The sequence below is a fragment of the Cataglyphis hispanica genome, chromosome 7 (assembly GCF_021464435.1).
Source record: "Cataglyphis hispanica isolate Lineage 1 chromosome 7, ULB_Chis1_1.0, whole genome shotgun sequence".
NCBI lineage: Eukaryota > Metazoa > Arthropoda > Insecta > Hymenoptera > Formicidae > Cataglyphis > Cataglyphis hispanica.
Genome location: NC_065960.1, coordinates 8,080,588 through 8,098,454, shown reverse-complemented (window position 1 = coordinate 8,098,454; position 17,867 = coordinate 8,080,588). Strand labels below are relative to the sequence as shown.

The 17,867-nt window shown below is 31.7% G+C and overlaps 3 protein-coding genes and 1 long non-coding RNA gene across 5 annotated transcripts; 2 read left to right on the top strand and 2 right to left on the bottom strand.

Moving 5' to 3' along the window:
• Positions 1–368: 368 nt before the first annotated feature.
• Positions 369–10,333, bottom strand: LOC126850872 (organic cation transporter protein-like). Its single transcript, XM_050594281.1, has 8 exons — positions 9,444–10,333; positions 6,308–6,491; positions 5,072–5,330; positions 3,125–3,423; positions 2,911–3,023; positions 2,497–2,711; positions 1,863–2,211; positions 369–1,615 (listed from the first exon to the last, which is right to left on the bottom strand). Exons 1-8 carry the CDS (start codon positions 9,809–9,811, stop codon positions 1,432–1,434), a joined length of 1,971 nt encoding a protein of 656 aa, XP_050450238.1. The 5' UTR covers positions 9,812–10,333; the 3' UTR covers positions 369–1,431.
• Positions 2,596–2,979, top strand: LOC126850888 (uncharacterized). The gene is made up of 2 exons (XR_007687607.1): positions 2,596–2,732; positions 2,877–2,979. It is a non-coding gene; the product is annotated as an uncharacterized LOC126850888 (long non-coding RNA).
• Positions 10,334–13,175: 2,842 nt separating the features above from the next.
• Positions 13,176–16,213, bottom strand: LOC126850877 (ectonucleotide pyrophosphatase/phosphodiesterase family member 5-like). 2 transcript variants are annotated; one of them, XM_050594289.1, is made up of 8 exons: positions 15,946–16,213; positions 15,611–15,857; positions 15,423–15,515; positions 14,984–15,347; positions 14,688–14,897; positions 14,309–14,572; positions 14,150–14,240; positions 13,176–13,379 (listed from the first exon to the last, which is right to left on the bottom strand). In XM_050594289.1, the coding sequence occupies exons 1-8, from the start codon at positions 16,053–16,055 to the stop codon at positions 13,370–13,372; spliced, it is 1,389 nt and encodes a 462-aa protein (XP_050450246.1). In that variant the 5' UTR covers positions 16,056–16,213; the 3' UTR covers positions 13,176–13,369. The 2 variants fall into 2 exon arrangements, with proteins under 2 accessions (XP_050450246.1, XP_050450245.1); XM_050594288.1 differs by lacking the exon at positions 13,176–13,379 and adding an exon at positions 13,397–13,908.
• A 235-nt stretch (positions 16,214–16,448) lies between these two features.
• On the top strand, positions 16,449–17,652 carry LOC126850883 (NAD(P)H-hydrate epimerase). Its single transcript, XM_050594304.1, has one exon. It carries the CDS (start codon positions 16,638–16,640, stop codon positions 17,451–17,453), a length of 816 nt encoding a protein of 271 aa, XP_050450261.1. The 5' UTR covers positions 16,449–16,637; the 3' UTR covers positions 17,454–17,652.
• Positions 17,653–17,867: the final 215 nt, after the last annotated feature.

Genomic DNA, 17,867 nt, shown 5'->3' with positions numbered 1-17,867 from the left:
CAGACGACAAAGTAGCGCGATCTCGTCGAACAAGTTAAAAAAAAATCTCGTTATGATGAACCGTCGATCACGATTCAGTGATACTCAGTACTCAATTATAAGATGATTAAATGATTTATATACGGCAATAAATCATTTATTCAACTCAATAATGACAAATATCAACTCGAGAAACATGCAACAGTAAATCATGCAGCGTTATTCTCTAATTTACAATCACATAATTGAAAGGCTGTCGATAGCTTACCGTTTATTGATATTCGCACCTTCATCAGAGAGCCTTTGTCAATACGCTTTTATTCAAAAACTATCATACCAATTATCTTAATTAATTAGACCGAACGTTAGTTGATGTTTATTAACACAGATTAACGGGATACAAATTAATTTTTAATAATCTTTTAGCTTATTTACATTATGAAAGATTATATGTACATAAATCGAGTTTTCTCTGAATTTTAGTGGAAAATATTTTCAAGCGCACACGTTTCTGATTACAGGCAGAAACGTTGACATAATATCTTATTATCACAATAAAGTTATTAAAAATTTGTTATTCGGAATGCGGAATCTTCAATCGTATTCAGCACATTACATCACTCAAACTAGTTCAAAAATTTGATTTGTATTACAATATCATATTGTATGTGAACGAGATACACTCGCGTCAATGTGATGAGTGTAAAATGTATAGAAGAAATTTTACATTATCTCAAGTAGTTGCCTTTCAATAGTTACCCTTATCTCTCATCTATTTTTCAATGCGGTTACATTCCTCGAGATTGAAATAATGTATCTGAAAATATGTCTTTTCTCTTCAAAAGATATATTTTCAAAAAGGAACGTGTGTGATTCTTTTGAATTTAACCGCAACTTAACTTCCTATTATTAAATACAACTATTAAAGAAATATATATTGCAATAAAAAATCATAAAATTACATTAATACTGCCTACATGGCTGCCCGTATAATCCCTATCTATTTTCTCGAAATTTGAATTAAATTTCAGAGATTTCGCACATATAAGATTAAAAATACAGTGAGGAAAATTAAAAAGATCCTATGATATAAAATCACAGTAGCAATATATGTAGAACGGCCGATTAGAACTTAATTTAGTCAAGTTCTAATTGACATTTCTACTTCTTTCTAGTTCTACTAATACATACTATTTCGCCCTCCCTTTCTCCTCATTAAGTAGAATATATTGGAAGAAATCCACAATATTCTCTCTCTTTCTCTTTCTTTCTTTCTCTGTCGATTTAAAGCTATACCATTGCAGGTTTATTATAAATGTATACGAGTGTGCGCATCAAATATAATTTGATTTTGGTAGCTCCGATATATCACATATATCATAATGTCGAAAGAAGGAACGATGTTGGAAAGAAGGAATATTTCCAAAATCAGGATCTCGTTCCTCGAGACATTCATTTGCTCTCCGCCTCCGTGGCCGCGTTTACGCTTTTCCGGGATCTTATACTCGATCTTTGTATCATGCTGCTCCTCAGGGTTTCGCCGCGAGTGGATGCTCTCATCGAACTTCGTAGACTGCTGCGCTCGAACGACCGGAAGATTGCCACTGGCGGTACTTCCACATCTGCAGGCTTTTTCCTTAAAAAAAAACATGTAAATATGATATCTCTTTCAGAGGAAAAATCTATCACTCTCTATTGCCGTTACTACTGGAATTATATTGCATTTAATTAAAGAAAAGGAAGGAGTAAAGGAAAAATGCATCAAGTTTGACATGGATGTAAAAGAGAAACTGGAGAACAAATATTTTATGAAGTGTAAATGATATTTTTTTACACACATATGTATTTGATCAAGTAATATGAAAGTTAATAATGACACTTACTTTGAGAGAAACGGCATATCCCATATTTTTTGATCTTTTCCGAAATCCTCGCCATCCTGTAACGTCTGTGGCAGATCTTTATCCAACGTTTCCGGTAACAGAAGCGTTAGGAGACCGCCCAGGATACCCATGATACCCAAAACCAATAATGGCAGAATGGACGAGACAATATCTAAGTAAACGACAAAGGGTGCGAGGATGCTAGCGACGTATCCCATTATGTGGATCAAGGCAACTCCTTGCGCCCTTACAACTGTTGGTAAAACTTCAGCGGCGTACTGAAGACCGATGTTATACGAGATGTTGACCCAAAATCTACCAACGATCGCCAAGGTGGCCGAATAAATATCTGAAACGTTCAATTAAAACGAAAGAGGCTGTAGAAATTGTGTGTGATTGCAATATAATAGCCTGCAAAAAAACACGTGAATGTAAATATAAGTCTGTACTTTAATACAGTTACAATAATATTATGATTTTATAATTTCTATAATTATATTAATTCTTGAAACTAGAAGAGAGTTTCTAATTAAATAATATGTAACTTAAATAATATATAACTATTATATTTTATTATATAATATATGTATATGTATATTAGAAAAAAAGAAGAGTTAATATATCCTGCACTCACTGTTTGAAACCGCGCTCGCCCAAATGCTGAAAATTCCTGAAATTACCATAGTACCGCAAGCCAGCCATCGCCTACCCCATCGATCCAGAACAAGGGTGAGGAACGTGTCGGCGGGTAATTCGGTAAATGCCGCGATGGTAAATGTCATAAAGACATCGAGTCCGAGATTGTTTACGTTTCTAACGTGACCGTCGAATACCAGCGATATCGCCATCCTGCGTTATAAAATATATTAGGTAAAATGTAGACTTATTTTTTTTTCAATATCTATTATTTTCTTCGACATACATTCTTTTACAAGTATCAAATTTTCTATTAAACACGTAAAGAGCGTTTATAATCGCGTAGCATATCTAACTTTGATATAAATTTTATTTCAGAGATTGAAGAAATATTTCCATCGATAATACTCACCAGATGAGAATGAGGAGGATCGTAATGTTTCGCAAGCGTGGACTCTTAAATAAATCCACCACAGAATAAGTTTTGTCCGCTTCTTGCTCCTTGCACACTCTCGCGCAAGTTTCCTGTTACATTGACGCACATCGTGAATTTTTATCACTAAACTCGATACAGCAAGCTTTCTTTGAACGCGGGAAAAAAATGACGAGAAACATGCGATTCTTACACGGAATTGCTGATAGACGTTGTCGGGCACTTTCGTGCCGTTCATGCGTTCGAATTTACCCAGGATCTCGATGGCTTTCTCCACTTGACCTTGGCTGACAAGCCACCTCGCACTCTCTGGCACCAACCAAGGTGCCGCTACTGCCAGAACTAGAGGGACGGATATGGCGATGCAGGTCATCCTCCAGTTGGCCAAAAAATACGCAATCCACGGTAAGATGCAGGCAGCGAACGTGAAGAAGAGAGCTATCGACATGTTCGCCACAAAAGTGCGCCACTTTGGTCCTACATATTCCAACACTAAAAATAAAAACACACAATTCTAAATATCGATATTTATGAAGCATTAATATTGATTTAAGTCTAAAGCTAAAGATGAACGATGACCATATCATGCAAAAAATTATCGTATTAAATTAATCATACATATAATGCCATAAATTTATATATATGTATATATAATATCTCTTACAAAATAATTTATATATTTCAATTGAATATTCATGTCAATCGCATTTTCGGCAATCGACCGTTTTAAAGTCTTGAAATAGACTTGACCAAACTATTAATGTCACAATCATTAGTATCCTTCGCCCTGACTTTCTTGAATATCGGGAAGAAAAATTGGAGAACGCGCTGAAAATTTCTCATAATTTTGATAATATCCAGTTATTAGCGCGGGATGTCTACAAGCTGTAAACGTTGGTAGCCTAACATATCTCTTTTATCATTTATCTTATCGTATAATAATAACCGACAATAAAACAGCGATCGTTTCCTGTTTATTAGAAAGATAGAGCCCATTACATCGTTGACAGTATCATAATTAGCTAAGACTTGTCATTTTTCTAATGCGCTACCTTCGCAAATCGTCCATCTGTGAAGCATAAAATTATCGGTGAACCGATGTAGGCATATTCCACCAAGGCTACGAGATAATATGAACAATTTCGAAATTTCAAAATACGCTAATTGCATATATTTCTTGAATAATTTTATAAATTTACACGCGCGTGCGTACGAGAGTATATATTTTTAATTTTTTTCCACGGGTATTACGTAACAGTTAAAAACATATCTTGTTTTTTTTTGTTCAAAAAATAAATAAATTGTCATAAGATATAAAGATGTCGATCAGATGATTACGATTATCGAAGATAATATTGTCCGAAAGATACCCTGAGATTCGACGTAATGTCAGCGAACATAACTAATCAAATGATCCTTTCACGTGCCGCGGGCGATCTTTTAATTTAATAACATACTTTTATTGACAATGCCTCTACTTTTCGATTGCGAAATCGGCGAAACGGAACTAACAGAAGGCGCGAGTGCGATAACCGTGACCACCGTGAGTCAAACTGGACGAGCTTGACCTGAAAGCTGAATCAGGCGATCGGAATCAGCCGTGACTTGTGATACTCGAAAATGTAAGATTAGAATCAACAATTGCGCCCGCATTGCCGATTCATCGCCAAGGCCAAGTGAAAATTTTATATCTTTCTTTAAAAATGTAATATATGTATATATACAGGCGATGCGAATCAAAGTATGAATTTCAATTCTTTTATGATAACGTGAGAGACTGACATCACAATTCAATCAATTTAACTACAATTTAATTACAAATTGCATTGAAAAAACAACGATTATCACATTTATAAATTACGGAATTCTGACGGGGTTAAGGTTGATGTAACGGTTTGGTGAATACATGAGGAAAATGTGTCTCTCTCTCTATCATCGGCATTGTTCTTATGTTTAAAATTGGAATATGGGAAATATTTGCCTTAAATAGGAGCGCGCAGAGTTTCCGCCGTACTTTTTTTTTTAATTGTTCATTTAATAATAAATTTAAAAATCGATTTTAACCCACAACTCTATTCGACGAGTATCGTTATAAAAAATTAATACGTATCACTATAAAAATATTAATAAATATATATACCTAATATGTACATCATGGTGAAGCAATTATCGAATGCAAAGCCGACGAAAAACCGGCACAGCGCGAACTTCCAGAAACTATCGGCCAGCACGGTCGCGACTCCTGCTAAAAATCCGGTGACATTAGCACCGACCAGTGCCGGTATTCTACCATATCTATCGGCGATCCATCCGAATAAAAGACCACCGAAGATCGCGCCGACGAAGAAGACGCTCTGAGCGGCTGTAGGCAGTGCGCTGTGTTCGCACACCCATCCTAGCTGCAATGGAGATCTAAGATCAAATAATTTATTTCTCGAGAATCGACAGAGTACGGTCTATATATATATGTCTTTTGTTGCAATTTTTGCAAATTTTCGAAAGCTTATAGATTGTAATTTAATATTCTACAAAAAAAAGAACAGGAGTGAATTCTTTTAGAATCTATTTAACGATAACAGATTCGATAAATGTGAAAGGACTAAACTTCATTATTTGAAACTAAATTATTTTAAGACGATTTCTTATATTAGAATCTCTTAGAATCTCTTTATTTATTCTTCAAAATCTCTTTTCAAGATCTTTTTATGTATTTAACTCGTGTATTTTACAGCGCATTCACAAGTTTTGTGTAACAATAACGTGTTATAATATAGTATGATAGTATATAGAGTGTCGCAAAATCACTGGATATTTTTTTAACAACCAATTTTTCTGATCAATTTGAAGATGAATTTTTCTTAGCAAATATGTCAAGGCATAGTTTCCAAATTAAAAGCAAAAAGAAACACTTTTTGCAAATAATACTTCGTAGAGTTAATAAAATTATATTCTTTAATTAATCTCAGATAGAATTTATTTTAATAAAATTTTATACTTTGAGGCTTATTGTTAGTTACAAAATGTGTGATAAAAAATTGCAAAGAATGATAATTTCTCTCAATATTTTTGCTAAAGAAAAATCGGTTTTACATTAATCAATTCAATCTAATACTAAATTCTGATAACTTTCGAATGTGTAGACTCTATATAGCATTGTTTCGGCTGTCGCTTATTTATTATATCTTGGTCGGATTTACCATAATTTATTGTCACTCGTTATCTGCCTACAATTTGCTTTACCTCAAAATATATTCCAATAATGTCGCGATTGCGTTTAAGGAAAAGATCGGGAAAGAGAAACGTCGCTCCTTATCGGTGATCCTTCCCGAGTTATCAATCTCCGTTTTTCATGATCCGTTATCCTTTTCATCCTTACCTCAGTCGCCACGGTTTCGTAGGGTATGTCGCTAAAATTGAACTCCCAACCGTGCGAACAACCCTTCGTCGGCCAGCTCGGATCTGCTTCTCTGATCCCGTTTAAGATTATCTCTGTATAATTCACATCGTACATGGTGCACTTGGAATAACCATCCCCGTCAACTGGTATCGCCAATGCCATCCTGAAAAAATGAGTGAAAAAAAAAAATTAGAACAAAATGAAGTTAATATAGGATTCTTTATAAGACAGTCGATATAATAAGAAAAGTTGCAGTAAAATGTCAAACGTTGATCGAGCGAATAAATGTCAAGCTTTACAGATGGAAATATCCTGACGGGAAATTGAGAATGATGCTGACAACTAAGAACAAGAAGAAGGAGATAAGAAGGTATATATAAAGATTTCCAATTATCGGTGCGTGCGCACCTTCGTTTAATAACGCACGCAAATTGACCTTACGCAAAACTTACACAAACGAATAAACTCATTCGTCATCGGTTGCAACGCACGCACGACATTTTTCATCCTTGATGCGTTCGCACGGGAGCGTTCTCCGCTCACGAGTCTAATAATTAATTGCGCAAGAATGTTGAAGTTATAGACCATAAATCTAAAGAGTAAGTGTACGTAGAAAAAAATTGTCATAAAGCTGTATCTTTCAATATGTACTATTCGAAAAGACTTGTAATAATTTTTCAAATTCACAAGCCAATGATATAAATGCGGTATAATGTGATTTCTTTTATAAAAGAAATTTCTTTATATGTACACATCAACGCAAAATATTCCCGACAAACTTCAATGAAACAAGCTTCAAGGATGTAAATGTAAAACATATACTTACATTCTTTATTTATCTTTAAAAATCTTTTTAATCAAATTTTAAAATTTAAGTTTAATCATTAAGCTTATTGAGTTAGCTTATTATTATTTTATATTAAAAATTAGAAAATAGATGGAAGAAAATGGTAATGAATTAAAGCTTTGTTAACAAGAATTTTTAATTCCCCCAAAAAGTTTATACAAGCTTCGCAAACACGAATGTCGCGAAACACGCTGTATATAATCACATATATTACAAGCGTTGCATTTTACGCCCAAAATGATTACAACTTTCAAACTTACAACTTTTGCAAACTCTATCATATGTTTCAATAATGCTATTACAAGTATAAGTGAAAATATATGCATCGCAGGATATTCTGTGTTGTATAAGATACGCATCTCTTGTCTCTCACGTGTAATTAGCGTGGCTTTAACATTATGTCGAAAGGTTTATACAGATATTTCTCGCGTTCACGCTCTCATTGCTAATACGAAGGTTTCGAGCAAATTTATCATGCATTATCTATGTATCAAGCGCTGTGTATCGCGAAAAGAAAATGTATATTTATGTCTTATTGATTTTCAATTCTCACTAACGATTAGCGACATTTGTGGCAAATATTGAAAACGTCGTAAAGCATAACGAAGCATAACGATGGAAAAGTTTGACAAGCGACACAAGAATGTATTGTCAATAAGACACAATTCATAAAAAATAATTATTTATTAGAACTCTAAATTATTAACTGTAATTTGCATAAATTATGATAATAGCTCATAATTGAATAAGCTATTATATACTTTTATTCTATTTATTATATACTCATTACATATTCGTTATATGTATATTTATTATATATTTTCTTTGCTAATTTTTTTCAGAAAAAAATATTTGTGCGATTGTTATAAGAATTATTTTTCTACTTTATGCAAATACCACACTTTATGTTAATACAAATATATATTATAACAATGAATTGACCAGTTGCAAATTAGCGGGTAAAACGTCATACGACTGTTGACTGTTTCGTTAAGAAAACGATCGAGAGACATTGTTGCAATACATCGTCACACCGACATTTATATATTTCTTACGAGTTTCTTTCCGCAAAAAATAATGCCCTGAAACGGTCATTTATCTCGTTATAATTACATTGTGACGTCAAAGAACTATTAAATTATATGTAGGTTTTACTGAGGCCTCATCGTGCAATCGAATCATAACTGTGAAGGTCTTGTCGTATGTGTCACGTTGTTTTCACACTTTCCCCGGCTGAATGTAAATGCTAATACCTTGCGCATTGCAGTTTCCATGCGACCGCGGAAGATGAAAAGAAAAAAAAAATGCTCACATTGACGAAGTCGTGATCGCGAGAGAGATCGATGATAATACCGAGAATAACATTACACGTGTATCGTTCGATTTTTTATTTTTTTTTTTTTTACATATTTAAAAAAGCAAGAAAGAGCAGAAAGGGGATCAGTTTATTCCAAGTGTAACTTGACGAATCGTTAGGAGCGTTTTTACAAGTTTATTATCACACTTATATTTCTATGCATTACATATCGTTTCAATTAAATTTACATATCCTGTAGTGAACATGTTATATAAACATGAATATTTCATAAATGTAAATGGCGCTCCTTGTTTTCTATTTTAAAATTTACAGATATTTTTATATAATCAGTTTTTTTATAAAAATAATTTCTAATCTTAAAGAGAAAATTATTTTTTAAATGAGACGATTAAATGTCAATCGTAATAAATAATTTACGTACATTGTCATACTTTTGACAATTTGTATATATAATTATTATTATGTTCTGTTGAATCAATCTTTCGAAACAATGAAGTATAATAGATCGTTATCGTGAATTATCATCTTATCGCGGATAATGGGAATAAAAAAAGTGCGAGCAATCATAACTAACAGACTGAAATACAATCTCTTAAAGGCCTTCTTTCTACAATTCTTCTAATATCCGTTATAAGCGATATACGAGATTAGTACAGATTATCACAGCAACGTTGCAAGACACAGTCCAAACGTTAAAGTAAACAATAAGCAAACAATTCTTTACTTAATGTCTTATCGTGTTTCAAATATCATGTTTCTTTAAAAAAAAAAAAACGAAGGAAGAGAATATTTTAATTATAATGTGAAATACATGCTAATACACACATATAAAGATGTAAAATTTTATCGTCATTATTTTTACAAAATTCTTATGTCTAGGAATATGTATGGCTTTTTGTCTTCGTTAAATGCGAAGAAACTCAACGATGAAAAATATTTTCGTATCTTACCTTTCCTCAATCGTGAGATTTTCCAATTCGGGCACGCGACACCAGTGTTTCTCCGGCACAAGGGTGATAAATATCTGCGAGAAATACACCCAGGCAACGAAGAAGGCAAACGGTATCATCAGCACGAACAGGATCCTCTGATAGGTACCGAATTCACCGACGTGCGGCAGGAGATCGTCGAAGTCTAGGTCCTTGGGTTGTTCCGGATCGTCCTCCTGATCGCCGCTCTTGCGATCACTCTTCGCGGCCGGAAATCCGGTCTCGGACGAGGCCGAGGCCGACAAACCGGACTCAGGACTCGTGTCCTTCGAGGAGAGATCCCCGAGGACCCTGCCGTTGGCCGCGGACAGTTTCTCCTGTGGCGGCATATCGGCATCGGTCGAAATCTCCGAAGCTCCCCGCGAGAAGACAGGAGGCAACACTTTCTTCACGCGGCGACCGCTGCGATTCCGACTCGACTCCAGCCTTCAGAGATGCTGCGCCGCGGTCTCAAGATCGAGATGATTCGGTTCGCGCGCGATCTCAGCTTATTTAAAGGCGCGCTCCTCTCCAACTTCCGTTCGACGACGACGACGACGACGATGACGGTGTGCACTCTCGCAGAGAGTCTTTTACGTTCCGTAAAACATGTTGAAGTTTCCTATCATCGCGTGACGAAACAAATCGTTATCGTCTCGCGCGCTATTTCGAGCACTCGCCGTAATAATTGAACCGACAAGGTTGATCGGATCGGCTGAATGGTCGATTGATTAATTTTTTATTTAAGCAACCGCGGACATTGTGGGAGTATGTCGCGCGAAATATATCGAGGCTAATCCGAAGAAATGAAAAAAATATCGGGTTAATCCTGAGACGAGAGACAACGACTGGAACGATTTGTTGCCTCCGTAGCTAGCTATATAAGCATCGATCGTTAGAGTATATCCCCTCTTTCTTTCTTTCTTTCTCTCTCTCTCTCTCTCTCTCCCTGTTTCTTTGCCGCTGCTATATAACACAATTCAATGTTCTCCAAGTGGCATTGAACGCGCCACGGATCACATCGATCGCCCTCGTCCACTGGCCGTTGTTGCTCGAACTGGCGTTGGCCTCTTCTCTTTTCTAGTGACGCGCACATCCTATACAGCGCAGACACCCAGTGGATATATTTGGATATCGATTGGATATCCAAGTCCGCTAACGCGCGTACAATATTAATTTAAAAAATTTACTTCTAAAACATTTTACCTGCGAAAGCCATTGAAATTATATAGCTTGTCACAATAATTTTTTTTTTTATTATTATGAGACCGTATGTAAGATTTTTCCATTTTGAACACTCACGAGAAAAACGTATAGAAAGAGAGAGGTAACATAATACACAATATAAAAAGAAACAAAAGTCTGCAACATTTATATATATATATATATATATATATATATATATATATATATATATATGTATAGAGATATACACAATGAAATAATGTATTATAACATAATTTATAAAGTAGTAACAATTATAAACATTAAATGCGCGAAAAAGATTGTAAAAATTACATTTAAAAATTGAGAACAAAAGATACTCTATTAGTGTGTCATTGATAAAAAATTCTAATTTTTAATAATAATTTGCAAAGAAAGATTTAATTAGACTTTTTGTTAATGAAATTTATTTTAAAACGCAAACATCATATAAATAAATTTGAGCAAACTATAAACATTATATAATAATTAATGTGATTAGATTGTCACTTCTTTATTATTCTTCTCTGTCTGTAATATCTAGCAAAGTTCTAACAAGCAGTTGATAAAAAAATATACAGAGTAATTCGATTGATTTATATAAGTGATTAATATAAGTTTTCAAAATTCCATTATAAGGATACGATTAATATCGTGTAATCGCTGTCTGACTTACTAGTCATTTGATAATTGATTTATTTAACAAAAAAATATAATTCCAGACAGCTCAACTGTGTGTATGCATATAAATATGTGTGCATATACACATGCCTGGAATTGTAAAGTACTTGACCTAGTGATTGAGATAGCGTTTACGCGATTATGTTACCGCGAGGTTTCTCTCACTTATTAACATTTATTTAATCAAGTCAAGATTGATATATACTATTTATATATATTTCTATTTTATAGAACTGAGAGCGCACATCTTATTGTTTGCTCATCTCTAATAAACGGCAAACGAATAAACGCAAAACGATCTTATCTCGTACAATTGTCGCGATATTTTTCGAGAGCATTATCAAGATTACGAACAATATTGTTTATCACGAAATCATAATTGTCCGTAATTAGATAATAGTAATCATTAATATACGACTGTCTGTCGTGATATGATAGATAAAATACGTGAAAAATTCCGTCATAGAATTTTAATACGCTTATCTCTTTACTCTTATAATCGTAATTTATGCAATAATTTATAGCAATATGTCAAAATATTATATTATAGAGCTATATATGTTTATCAGTACAACTCAATTTTTAAATATTTGATATTATTAAGTGATTTATCGCGTAATATTACAAGAAATCAAAAAGTTGATTAAAAAACCATTAATAATATATCCAGCAGCACTAAAAACTATATATATATATATATATATATATATATATATATATATCAATAATATCTTTCGAGAAGACATATACACACACAAATATAAACAATTGTGATCAGGAATAATTGCAAATCAAAATTTAAAAAAAATCGCATTTTTGAAAGTAAATAAACTCATATTGACATATAAATAAATTTATTTAAGTCGTAAATAAATCACTAAATCTTTTACGCCATTTGTCGCGTATATAGAAAATAAAATTGAAACATAAAATATTTTTATGTCTACCGATTTTATCGTAAATCGTAATTATGTAATGTTTTTGTTAAGTATAAATTAATCTTTAAGCATTCTATAAATAATTCAATATGTGTGAATCATCGTGCATATATAATTAATTTTATACACTGAAAATATCTTGTGTATATCAGTGCTACAAAACGTGCGATTATACATGTTTTACTTAGATGCAATTCTAGATCTAGGTTGGTGCAGTTTTTATGGACTCTCCTTCCATATCATATTTATATAATCTCGGAGCTTGGACATCTATAGAAAAGGTATTACAGAACGTCCTGTTCTTATTCATAAAAGCGAGTGTATATATAATCGTTTACATGCTATGTACTTCAATTAAAAAACATATATATATATATATATATATATATATATATATATATATATAGTACAATAATCTAAATTATTATAATATAATTGTAATATATATATATATATATATATATATATATATATATATAGATATATTTATTTGTTGCATAATACTTCTATTAGTATTGAATTAATTTAACAAAAAACGATATTGCAAAATATAGTTGGCTGTTTCAAAATCCGTAATGTAATTTGTGCAATTTCAAAACTTTCTTGGAACATTGCCTGCGCTTTAGAGAAAGTTGTTGTACGATAATTATATCGTCGTTAACATAGGAGTGAGGATCAAACAAGGAAATATTTTTTATTGCATTTATATGCCGAGTTTTGTAAAAAATATCGTAAAAACTTTTAATTTATATACGTTACTCGTGACTCGTGACCGGCCGATAATAAGATAGTTGCATAATTAAATTAGATAATTAAATGTGTGGAAAAGAAAAAAAAAGATGAAGAAATATTTAATCCTTCATGTAAAATAGTTTTTTTTTATTATTGATATAATTTGCATAGAAAATGTAAAATAAATAATTAGAGAATAAAAATAAATAAGATAGAGATACAATATATAAATATTCTTTTTTTTCTTTTTAAAAATTGGACATTTATTTGAAAGTAAAATTTTTTCATAAATGCAGAATTGAATTCTCATCCAAAAGCTGTTAAATTTGACTCATCTCAAGCGGTTAAATTTGATTACTCCCTTCTAGAAATAAAAATTGATTGATATTAATATTAGATATATTCATTCAGAAATATTTATATACATTTATAGTTTATAGTAATAAGATTACACAAGTATTATAATAATATCATAGTTATCTCATAAATATCAAGGAGCGAAAACCATTAATTTTTTATGTAAATGTTTCTGTCTTATGATTGAGCAAATTCTTAAATTCTTAAAATCTTCTTAAAATTTTAAATAGCTAAGAATTTTATAGTACACTATATTGCTAAGCACCTAGATTAATCAACTTTGATATCCTCGCATCAATAATATGTTTTTACACAAAAATATAATAAACAAAATTTACAAGATTAAAAAATAAATATTCTGTGTATATTGTATATATATGTATTACTAAAAACATGACTTATCATGATGACATGATATTCCAATTTAATGTATTTCTTACATATAAGTTAATTAAGAATCAAAATATAAATAATATATATATTAGCCATATTTATTATCAATCGTAAAATATTGTTCGTCCAGTGTATACGATTTTCTGAAAAATTAAAATAATTTTGTTACTAAATCTTCTCAATGCTGTAAACTTTTATCAGTTTAAATAAAGTAAAATACTAAGAAATTTATTTTAAAAAAGAGAAAAAAATTCTAATTTTTTCAAAACTGTTTTAGATTAAGAATATTTTAGTTTGTATTAATATTTATCATATATTATTTACCGTATATTTATCATATATTTATCATATACTATTATATAATATTTATTATATATTATTTACCTATAACCATGAGCTAATTTTCGTTTTTTCCTATAAATTATTGTCGCTGCTGTAATTCCTAGTAATATTGCAATGGTTATGATAACTGCAACTAATGTTAACATAATGTTACAATCTAAGAAAAAAATTATATAATTATATTAAAAAATGAATACTTACTTAATACTCTATGTACTCTATATATAGATATCGATACATCTTTCGATCGTGTTCTAAGGCACTTTGTTAAATGAGATAAAGTACCATTAACCATGGGACAGTCCAAGTCAAGTATTTTACAAAATAGAGGAAATAAGTCTGTGTTGTTAAAAGGCTCTAATTTACATCCTGGTATAAAAGCAGGACCATTAGCAAAGAAAAAAGGATGCATCTCCATAGCTTCATTGTCGTAACCATGCAGTCCAAATTCTGTCTGATTGTTAACTAAAAAAAAAAATAGTATCATTCATCATGGGACTATAACAGATTGAACATTAACAATAATAATACACAATAATACAGCAGTAAATTAAATATAATAAACAATACAAAATTATACCCGTAATATTAAATTTCTCTTTATAATATTCTATAGCGTCGTAAAGATTTTGAAACGCATATCCGATTTCGGCTATGACGAAAATAGGTCCTATACGACTATTATTGCCGTAATGATATTTTTTTGGGATATCTTCTTTTTTATACACTTTAAACGTGTTCGTTTGTTTTGCAGCAAATTTTAATTTCTGATAAATCAACTCTTCTTTTCCTAGATAAAATATTTTAAAAAGATATAATAATATATAAATATTAGTTCTACATGTACAACTCACATGTATTATAAAACAATTTTACCTGGATTTGGGAAAATATGTAATCCTGGCGAGGTTCCTACAAATGTGTAATCACTAGCATTTATGTAATTTGCTAAATTGATTATTCTTTCCATTGTGACCGATGCCATGCCATGATCGCTTAAATGTATTACATTAAGATCTGTCAAGCCATAATGATCAATTTTATCATGCATATATCTCGTAATATTGTCCAGCTTTTCTAGAATTTCATTAAATTCAGGACTGTTAATCCCTACAGCGTGACCATGGTAATCTGGTTCTTCAATATATAATATTCCCAGATTTATTGGGTTTGTGGGATGGACAAACCATGATATTAATGTATCAACCCTGTCTTTCCATGGAATTGTATCATTAAATGGCTAAAATATAACACTTTTTAATATAATCTTTATATTCTTATAAAACTTCATTATATTGTTCCATAATATGCACACCTGTGCAAAGGTAGGCGATGTTCCTTGATATTCAAACACAGAGCCTGGCCACATCATTGTACCACTATGCCTGCCTTTTTTTTCATTCACCGTCTATACATTAAACATTAATAGAACATATATTAGACATAAAAATATATTTAAAATACTAAATGTAACAATAATTACTAAACTATCTTTCTACATACCCAAATAGGAAGAATATTGTTATCGTAATGATATAGCTTATATGAATATTTTGTAACATTGCGAATAACTGGATCATAAAATTCATTATCTACAACCCCATGTGTTTCTGCATATAATCCTGTTGCCATTGTATGGTGATTAGGAAAAGTTTTGGTAACAAAAATGTTCATCATATATTCCACATGAGTGCCTTCTGCTTTTAACTGGCTCATGAACGGTGTCAGGTTTCTCTCAAAATAGTTGTATCTGCAAAAAAAGAAATAGCAATTTTTTTAAATAATATATTTATTATTTTCATATATATGCATATAAAGATATCTTTCATTCGTCTTACCTGAACGCATCGTAAGAAACGACTAACAACTTTGGGTGTGGAGACACAGGACCTGCCTGGGCGTTGAGCAAGAAGAGAAATAACGAAACAAATGGGGCTGTAGAAGTCATGGTGGTGCAACTTAGAGATGATTTATAAGAACGTCATTAGAAAAAAGAAATAAATTATCGTTCCGACATGTTGAAAGTGACAGTAAAAATACCGTTCATAATCACAAGTGCAACCGTCAGTCGTTAGTTGTCGACTGGTCTAGTCGTTCCAGATTCCAGATGAGCTAACTTTAGAAAGAATAATAACCACGACCAATTAGCATTCGCCACTTGACAGAACTCGTTCTAAGTTATAGTTCTAGGATGCGTTCAAAAATCCTACCTGTGGGGTAAAGTAACAATGAATTGACCAATAGGGTCAATCAGGATAAGGAAATCTTTTCTATTTTCCTCCACGGATAAGATTTTTTAACGCACTCCTAAAGGCGTTCATGTATGGTTGCGCATGTCACAACCATGAACTATATAATTAAAATAATTAGAATAATGAGATAGGATTTTAGGCAAAGAATTAAGCAGCGTGTCAAATGTCAAATGCCAAATAATCGATGGTTCGATGGATTTATGATTTCATGACATTTCATTTTTTTGAATCATCTAGAATTGGCTACAATATCGCATTACGAATTTATTCGTTAATAAATGTTACGATTTTTACCCTTCACTTTAAAGCTGAAGAGTTTGAAACAAATAAAGTCTTCTCACAATAATAAATCATTCATTTCACTTACGAGAAGAAAATACAGCAAAATGGTGAAATATTTGAATCAATCGGAAGCTATTAATATTGATAAAGATCTATTCGAAAAATATAAATTCAGTGTTGATCAATTGATGGAATTGGCTGGACAAAGTTGCGCTATTGCAATTGCAAAATCTTATCCATTGTTGGAAAACTCGAATAAAGTGCTAGTATGTTGTGGGCCAGGCAACAACGGTGGTGATGGTCTGGTTTGTGCCAGACACTTGAAACATTTTGGATATTCACCAGAAATTTATTATCCAAAAAGGACAAGTAACGTATTATATGAGAGGCTGTTACATCAATGTATCGAAAATGATATTCCTGTACTGGAAAATCAACGTATAGAGAAAGCTACAGATTCCACAATTTTGCAAGAATATGCAATTATAATAGATGCTCTGCTTGGATTCAGCTTCAAACCACCAGTGAGAGAACCATTTGTCTGCATTATTAACATGTTAAAAGATACAACCGTTCCTATTTGCAGCATAGATATACCATCAGGTTGGGATGTTGAGAATGGTCCATCAGAAGCTGGTGGCATAAAACCACAAATGTTAATATCTTTAACGGCACCAAAGATGTGTGCATCCAAATTTGAAGGAAGATTTCATTATTTGGGTGGACGATTTGTACCTAAAAAGCTGGAGTCTCAATATAATCTTAATTTACCAAAATATGTTGGTACAGATCTTGTTATTAAGATGAGATAGATGATATAGAGAAAGAAAGATGAAGAAAATAAGTACAGAATAATTCATGCATTCAAAAATTGTATTTGAATCAGATTGTATAAAGTATATATAATTATCAAATACCTAAAAAATGATTTTTTATACTAGAATAATTCTTAAATACAATTTAATGTATAATAATTTTTTTTTTGCTATATTGTGCAATAAAGCCTTTTCTTATAATAAACATGTGTTTTTAGTTTTTATAGATTCACTTGTAAAAATTTAACTACAAAAATTTTTTATAAAAGCAATACTATTAAATTTATGCTAAACATTTCAGTATTAAATGCATTGTAAATTTAATATAATGCAGACAATGATATTAAATAATAATTATTTTTACATTTTGATTATAAAGCAGAAGCAGGATTAAATATTTAAAATAACGGC

Excerpts from the sequence above, each read along its gene's own strand:
- LOC126850872 (XM_050594281.1), bottom strand. The coding sequence starts at position 9,811 with ATGCCGCCACAGGAGAAACTGTCCGCGGCCAACGGCAGGGTCCTCGGG. Across the intron at positions 3,424-5,071 it reads CACCATGATGTACATATTAG|TGTTGGAATATGTAGGACCA; the intron begins GTATATATATTT and ends TTTTATTTTTAG. Across the intron at positions 2,712-2,910 it reads ATCCTCCTCATTCTCATCTG|GATGGCGATATCGCTGGTAT; the intron begins GTGAGTATTATC and ends TTTATAACGCAG.
- LOC126850877 (XM_050594288.1), bottom strand. The coding sequence starts at position 16,055 with ATGACTTCTACAGCCCCATTTGTTTCGTTATTTCTCTTCTTGCTCAAC. Across the intron at positions 14,898-14,983 it reads ACATATTTTCCCAAATCCAG|GAAAAGAAGAGTTGATTTAT; the intron begins GTAAAATTGTTT and ends TATTTTATCTAG. Across the intron at positions 13,909-14,149 it reads AAATTAGCTCATGGTTATAG|AAAATCGTATACACTGGACG; the intron begins GTAAATAATATA and ends TTAATTTTTCAG.
- LOC126850883 (XM_050594304.1), top strand. The coding sequence starts at position 16,638 with ATGTTACGATTTTTACCCTTCACTTTAAAGCTGAAGAGTTTGAAACAA.